We start from the raw sequence: 8297 nt of genomic DNA on the forward strand, positions 1-8297 counted from the left end.
GACTAGATGATCCACAGGGTCCCTTCCAACTCTACAATTCTATGACTCTATGAAGTGTATGAAATCATGCATCACATAGAAAAGTGAATAGGGAAACATTTTTCTCCCTCATGACACTAGAACCAGATGTTCCCCTTCCCCAGCCTATAGTGCACTGCCCATTCATGGACCCTCTGTCATGGCTGCCTAGAAGGCTATTGACCCATCAGACATGGAGGAGGCTCAACGGGAATGGGAGGCAGGAGGGGTTTCTGGTGATCGGCTAACTAATGAGCTGCTTCCAGCAGGTGCCATTTCCTAGTTTTGTAGGTAGGTACATATGGCTGTAGGGACACGGGTGGCGCTGTGGGTTAAACCACAGAGCCTTGGGCTTGCCGATCAGAAGGTCGGCAGTTTGTATCCCCGCGATGGGGTGAGCTCCTGTTGCTCGGTCCCAGCTCCTACCAACCTAGCAGTTCGAAAGGACGTCAAAGTGCAAGTAGATAAATAGGTACCGCCCCGGCGGGAAGGTAAACAGCGTTTTCGTGCGCTGCTCTGGTTCGCCAGAAGCGGCTTAGTCATGCTGGCCACATGACCCAGAAGCTGTACGCCAGCTCCCTCAGCCAATAAAGTGAGATGAGCACCGCAACCCCAGAGTTGGCTACGACTGGACCTAATGGTCAGGGGTCCCTTTACCTTTACATATGGCTGTACTGATCTGATCTGCACATTCTGAATGCCAGGGCAGGTAAACACACAGACACACACACACACCAGCCTGGGGACCTAATCCAGCCTCCCCTCCCCACCCAAAAAGCAAAAATTTTAGTCCTCCAAGACCACACCAATTTTATCAGGGAGCAAGGGTAGGGGGATTAAAGTAGGTAAGAGTCATGAGGTAGACAGAGCAGTTTTCATCCCAGGCCAGCACCCTGATGTAGAGGCAAAATCACCCCCTTCATGGTCATCGGTGCCGCTACACTGAAGGACTTGATTGCCTACCACTGCAGAATGTTACAGTGATAGAATTCATCTTTATCCCATCCTGCAGCTTTCACCTACCTTTCCTCAGCCTGCTGTGCCATGTCCAGAGAAAGGTTTTATACGCTGGGCTTGCAAGTTGCTTTTTTTTTTTTAGTTGTTTGGTTGTTTTTTACTAAACAGGCCCCCCCATTTGTCTTCCCAATGCAGGTCGGGATCCTGGACGTAGACCTCTGTGGCCCCAGCATCCCGCGCATGCTCAATGTGCAGGACCGAGATGTTCACCAGTGCGACGGTGGCTGGGTGCCGGTCTTTGTTGGCCAAGACAAAAGCATTGCCGTCATGTCCATTGGCTTCCTTCTGGAAAAGCCAGACGATGCCGTAATATGGAGAGGACCAAAGAAAAATGGTATGGAAGATACAAATGTTTACTTACCCGTGTGCCCCTGTTAGTGATATTTGGCCTAAGCCAGTCGGTCTTGGGGACAACTACCTTTTGAACTCAGTTGCCTGGAGGTTTATTGTTCCTTCCCCCCCCCCCCAAGGCAGCAAAGCAAGTGACCTATTTGCAAATGGGTAACGCACGTCCCTGTTTCCAAATGTGCCAGCTACAATGAGTAAGAATCTCCTCCAGGCAACAGTGCTCCAAGTTAGCTCTTCGCACTCTGAACATGCACTGGGAGGTCCAGTTCTGCTGTGTTGTTTTTCCTTCCGTGCATCCAGCCAGCAGTTGCCAGCTCCTGCGGGAGGACAAGAGGACTAGCACAGGGTCTACATGGGTGGCAAGTGACTTGGGTGACCCTAAATGAGTGTCACCACCATCCTTCTGCATCCCTTCGAAATTCCTGCTTGGGGCCATGTGCTCAGAAAATACATGCCATTTAGTCCTCGCCTTTCTGCATGGCACCCCAGGGGCAGCTCGCAACCATAATCAAGAAGCGGCGACAAACAAAATAAGAGCAGGAAGAAACAGTCAATTAGAAACAACAACATCACAGCTGCCAATTTAAAACAAGTATCAACAAAGGAAACTTGATTAAATTGCAGGTCAGTTTTTAAAAAGTTAGTTCTCCGTTGCAAGGGAGTTTCAGAGTTTGAACACAGCCATTATGAGGCCTTGTCTCAAGTCTCCTCCTGTCCTGTACAAATGAACCTCTGATATCGGTGGGACATAAACAAGTGCATCTTTGGAAGATCTTTAGATTTGGGCAGGTTTGTATGGACAGGGTCTGCAGATAGCAATGTCACCGGAAGACGTGAGCAGACGACATGGAGGGTTACACTGTTTTAATGTGACCTAAGGCAGACCGGTCTTTGGCCACGCCCCCATCACCTCCGCCCATTTCCTGTCTTCATCCAGGACCTGTGTGGTGGACCTGCTCCTGTCACCACGGGGTTATTGTGTGAATTGTGTCTGTGTGGGTCCTCCAACGCTAAGTTCTACTTGGAGCAGATCCATTGAAATGAACGGACATGATTAACTCAGGTTCATTCATTTCAGTGGGGCTGCTCAGTAGAACTTAGTTGGATGCAGTCCAATATATTTTCCCATTCTATACTTCATTATAGCTTTGATCAAGCAGTTTGTCTCCGATGTCACCTGGGGAGAACTTGACTTCTTGATTGTGGATACACCCCCTGGCACATCCGATGAGCATATCTCCACCGTAGAATCCCTTCGGCCTTATAAGCCTCTTGGGGCAATTCTTGTTACAACACCGCAGGTACGGATGACTTCTCTCTTTTTCTTGTCTTTTAATTTCTTGGGTTTTCCTGCAATTTTTAATTAAAAAAATATTACGCACCTGTACAAAAGTGACAAATAATAGGAACAAAGCAACTATAATAATAATAGCTACACACACACGTTCACATAGCTAATTACACACCTACAAATCTTTAAACTGGAAGTGTCTATAATTGAAACTTAAGGTGCACCTAAATAAACTTTATGCATTATATGTGTAGCTTTTTGAAAGCTCTAGATTGAAAATGCCAACTTCCACTATGATTTCTCTGAATTCATCATAAAGTATAAATGTGGGCTTGGTGTCAATAAACCGACTCTGTATGTAATATGAGCCAAACCATGCCTTAGTGCAAACAAACCAATGTGCGAGTTCCTGGAGCAAGTTCCTTGCTCGCTCCTGCTGCTGCCCTGCTCCTTGGAGCCAAAAGCTGAACAATGACTTGACCCCATATAGCAGGGCGGCAGCAGACCAGGAGATGAGGCAGGAATGGTTGCTCTGTGCCTATGATCTTCACTCCGGGAACCCACACAATTGGCTGTTTGCACTAAACCATGGTTTGTCGTAGCATTCGTTGCAAACTGAATATTTGTGTCTCTAAAATTCACTAAATGATTCCCTTTCCCCCTAAAGTTATCCCCTTTTTTAACCATTGTCCTTAGTTCTCATAAAATATGTTTTGGTTCCACATCTTAGCTATCTATTTTCTCATGTTACATACTTCTAGGTAGTTTCCAGCATAAGTCGCTTGGGGTGATTCTGATTATAGCATCAGTTATTGCTTTTTGGGGTTCTGGGCTATTCTCGCCGAAGTTGCCCTTCAGCATTCTGCTGGGCACATCAAATCACCAAGACTTTCAGATGAACACAAACTAGCATCCTGGCACTGCAGGATACCGGAAATTTTATTCGAGGATCCTGAAAATATTGGCTTTAATCATTTTATATAGGGGGGGAAATCAGTGTGCTCTAGGTGTTATTTCTCAAAGGCAATTTCTGTAGCTATGTATAGACACCAGGGGGTGCTCTTATAGCCACAAGAGACGTTTTTGGATAAAGTTTCTCCCCTGCACTACAGTTGGCTTGTATAATACAGTACTCAGCATCTGTTGCATAGTTTAGTTATAAACTACCTGTCCATCACAACAACACAGCTATTAGTTTTTTAAAACATAGGGTTTGACAGCCACATCCATTGTAGCACAGTAGTACAGCATTTGCTCTGCGTGCAGAAGGTCCCAGGTCTATTCCGTGGCATCTGCAGGTAAAACTGGGAGAGACGCTTTCCTGAAACCCTGGAGAGTTGCTGCCAGTCAAAGCGACAATACTGTGCTAAATGGACCTGTGGTCTTTGTGGGCATGAGGCGGATTCCTGCGTCCAAACCAACCATGCATCCAACTCAACTTTCAGCTTCCAAGGAAATTGCTGCTAAATGCTTGCTGGTGCATTTGACAGCTTTGGATCAAAGAACCATTGCAGCTCGACTTGGTACGAGGCAGCTTTCAGTATCATGTGAAAATTCTCTACAGTTTTGAGATTTGCTTTAAAATAACACATTTGTGGCTGCTGAAAAGGTTGCTCACTTTGCCAGACCTGTTTACCTCTTGCTCAGCTTTGTTTCCTGCTGCCGCCCTATTACCACCGTATTACGCAAGATTGTCTTCTTTCTCCAGGCTGTTTCGGTGGGGGACGTGAGGCGAGAGCTGACCTTCTGCAAGAAGACAGGCTTACGGGTCCTTGGGATCGTGGAGAACATGAGCGGCTTCGTCTGCCCGCACTGTTCGGTAAGAGCCAGGGGCTGAGTTAAGCTCAGCGTGCGCAAATTTATTAAAAGCTGAGATTGGTGGCCGTTGGAGTGATTTTTTAAAAACCTGATTGCAGGTGCAAGTTTAGGGTTGTGTCCTCTGGTGGAGCTTCTGCAAGCATTTCTGCTTTACCAAGGAGAATGATTGCTAATGGCCAAACTTTATGGCATGATATTTGTGAGAGACAGAGCTGACATTTCATGTGTCTTTTTCTTTTTGGGAAGGAAATACCAGGTGCAGGGTGGAAAACCAGTTAGGACTCCCAACACTGTGATCCTAAAGGAAATTCCTCCTGCTGATGCATTTTTGCCCAAGTGGGAAGCTTCTGTTGCTCAGATAGCATCCTTTAGACGTTCCTGTTATCAAGAGAAGCTTTGAGTGTGGGGATCTTCATCAGGAGCACAGCATTAAGAGGAAGGGAGCATTACAGAGGGCAAACTACTTGGCACCACAGCGGAAAACGTTCTCGCCTCCTCTTTCCCTTCCTCTTGACCAGAAGGTGGGAAATGTCGTGGGTTAGGCTGCCCCAATAAGAAAGGGGTACCCAGTAAAGGGAGAGTGAGTTGAGGGCATTCACATATACCTGATAGCTCGACAGCTGTAGTCCCTGCATTAGTAACCTTGAGACTGGATTACTGCAATGCGCTCATGTGGGGCTGCCCTTGGGCTTGGTTGAGAAGTTGCAGCGTGGTGCTGAATGTAGTGGCCAGAACTCTCATGGGGAGAGCCGACAGACAACATTGCTAAAACATCAGCACTGGCTGCCCATCTGCTACCAAGCCAGGTTCAAGTTCCTTGTGTTAATTTACAAAGTCCTGAGCAAGTTGGGTCCAGGGTACCTTAGGGACTGGCTTTTCGCCCAGCTTAACACTGAGAGCATCTGCAGAAGCATCCTTGGTTGTCCCCTGATGTGGCAACGCTCATTTGGCATCAACACAAAACAGCCTTTCATGTTATTGGTCCAATCCTATGGGATACTCTGTCCATAGAGAGTCAGCTCTCTGTTTCTGCCTTCTGTTTAAATGCCTCTTTCCTATGCTGGCAGGCAACTTAAGAAAAAAAATATTTCCGTAATAGTTAATTAATTGTCTCTGATTTTAAATTTTCACATTTTTATTTTAAATAGATATTATTGTAGATATTATGTAGATTACAATAGATATTATTGTAAGCTGCTTTGCTGTTTTTATGAAATAGTGGTATATAAATATGTACAGTCATACCTCGTGTTGCGTTAGGTTCATGTTGCGTCTTTTTGGCTTGAGAACGCGGCAAACCTGGAAGTGTGTACTTCCGGGTTTTGCCACATGCGCAGAAGCGTTCTGCGCACTTTACGCATGCACAGAAGCGCTCTGTCACGCTTGCGCTGAAGCGCCGCTCTAGTTGCGGACTTTTCAGGGTGCGAATGGCACCCTGGAACGCATCGCGTCCACAACTAGAGGTACCACTGTATTTATATGAATTAATTTATTTACACCTCACCTTTCCTCCAGAATTTTCTCCCCACTTTTCCTCTAGAATTAAGCTTCCTCTTCTGTTCTAGGAATGCACCAATGTCTTTTCCAAAGGAGGTGGACAGGAGCTGGCCAAGCATGCTGAGGTCCCATTCCTAGGTGAGTTTATCCGGAGTACCCTCTAGGAAAGCATTAAAAGTTGTGATGATTGTTTTCTTGTGACTTTGATATCCACATAACACTTTAAATACGGTTAAGAAAGATCCTGGCCATAAGGCTGTGTCAGTCTGGACCTTGACAGGGAGCATCACCGGACAGATCCAAAGCAAAGGAGGACAGAGCTGCAATAGATGGAGTCAGCTAGAGGAGCCACCTAGAGGAACCGCTCTGGGAAAACTGAGTTGATGATTGAATACTCAAATTCCGCTTCTCCTGCAACCACGTTGAGCTCAAAGCAGGTCACAATGATGACAATAGCATTAAAATTAGCAAACATTACAGTGATTATAATCATCTCAACAACTCCATAAGGCAAAAAAAACCCACACCACCCCAAAACAAAATAATCAAACAATTAATTTCAATTCAGTACGAACTCACAGTGATTCAAAGTGTCAGAAACGGCTGCTGAGCCCTGTGCCAGATGACTCGCATCCTCTGCAAAGGGGCTTCCTCTCCCGCTGTAGCAGCAGAATCTTTCACAGTTTTAGTCTCGACTTTCACCCTTAAGAAATTGATCTCTTAGCTGGATACAATCCCAAAAGCAGCTGGGACAGGGAACCTATGACCCAGTTGTCGTTGGACTCCCATCAGCCCAAGCCAGCATAGAGCTTGGTCAGGGATCATGGGAGGTGTAACCCCACAGCCTTTGAAGGGCCCACAAGCTCCCCATCCTTGTACTTTAGAGCTTCATTGCTGGTCAGTATACAGCTGTTGTCAGGTAGGATGGGAGATGGGAGAGCCTGCCCCTCTTTCCTCTTTTCACCTTCTCTCCCTCTTCCCTCTTAAACCTCTCCTGCCTTCTTGCAACCCCACCCCTTCTTGCACAGGGTGCGTGCCCCTGGACCCCAAGCTCAGCCAGAGCTTGGAACAAGGCAGAGACTTCCTCCAGGAATTTCCCAAGAGCCTGGCATTCCCTGCGCTCGCCGACATCGCCCGGCAGATCTTGGCTGGGGCGTCCGCTTGCAGCTCCTGAAACGGAAGCACAGGCTGCAATCGACGGGCACTCAGCATCTTCCTCGCCGCACCAAGAGAAGTGAGAGAAGCTGGCCAGGAAACGGGGCGGCTTTTGAGAAGGCTCAGCAAGGCAGGGGAAGGCTTTTCGGAAAGCGATGGACTCAGAGGGGCTGGATTTGGGCAGAACACAGTGCCTTGTCTGCAACAGTGTTTGCCTTCCGTATGAGTGACTGCAGTGTCTGCTTTGGAGCGGTCCACCCATTGGTGGGTTTGTTCGTTTTTAGCCCTTTGTTCAGTTTTTCCAAGGCCAGGATCTCGACTACATGGTGTTTCTGCTCCCTTCCTCGGGCAGGACAAATGAGAAGTTTACACACCCCCAAAGAGCAGAGAAGTACCAGTAGGACGCTGGCACTCTAGCGCTCCCTGCCTTCCACCTTGTGAACTCAGTTCAGTATGTGTTGTGTGATGCAGCAGTCCTCGCGAAAGCCTCCGCCAGCAGTTCCTTGACTGCTCTGCAGAATTCAATTGTGAGTCGGTCATCTTGAGCAACCCACATCCAATAAATCATATTTGCTGCAGTCAAGACAATCTATGTGCTTTTTAAAAAAACATGCATGCCCATTATTTGTTTTAGGGCTGAGTTGTCTTGCCCCATCGGCCCAAATGTGGTGGACTACAACTCCCATCATCCCTGGTGCCTGGCAGCATATGGGGGACCCAAAGTTAAAGAACCCTTGTCTATATCAGTGCTTGCATTAATTGGGGGGGGGCAGGTGGCACTGGGAGCCCCAGCAGCCTTAGCTTTTGTGTGTATGTGTCCCACAAGCTCCTCAATTTGGATTTGTAGGTCCTGCCATTTGCCTAAAATTAGGGGTTGTCAAGTGATGGGAGTTATGGAATCTGCTGTTGCTGCTTAGAGATGCATCGTTTAGAGATTTTTCTGACCGAGCAGTCAATCTATATTATTTAGAATAATGTATAAAATAAGGGTCCAGCAAACCAACAACACCACAAACTGGCTTAGAAGTATAAAGCCAAATTTACTAGAATAATAACTAGACTATAGGCAGACTTGTAACCATTCAAGCAACAAACATACTAAGTTGCCATGTGCAAAACAAAGCCTGGAGATACTGTAAGTCTATCTCTATTC

At 46.8% G+C, this 8297-nt stretch overlaps 1 protein-coding gene across 3 annotated transcripts in view; it reads left to right on the plus strand.

Annotated features, from left to right (window-relative positions):
* The window catches only part of NUBP2 (NUBP iron-sulfur cluster assembly factor 2, cytosolic), a 16774-nt gene extending 9052 nt beyond the window's left edge, over positions 1–7722 (plus strand). For all 3 annotated transcript variants that reach the window (XM_080981852.1, XM_080981853.1, XM_080981851.1), the window contains exons 3-7: positions 1171–1369; positions 2530–2684; positions 4383–4493; positions 6058–6127; positions 7018–7722. In XM_080981852.1, the coding sequence (XP_080837978.1) occupies positions 1171–1369; positions 2530–2684; positions 4383–4493; positions 6058–6127; positions 7018–7163 (681 nt within the window). In that variant the 3' untranslated portion in view covers positions 7164–7722. The remainder of the gene's footprint in view (positions 1–1170; positions 1370–2529; positions 2685–4382; positions 4494–6057; positions 6128–7017) is intronic.
* Positions 7723–8297: the final 575 nt, after the last annotated feature.

This window comes from Podarcis pityusensis (assembly GCF_964106645.2).
Source record: "Podarcis pityusensis genome assembly, chromosome: 14".
NCBI lineage: Eukaryota > Metazoa > Chordata > Lepidosauria > Squamata > Lacertidae > Podarcis > Podarcis pityusensis.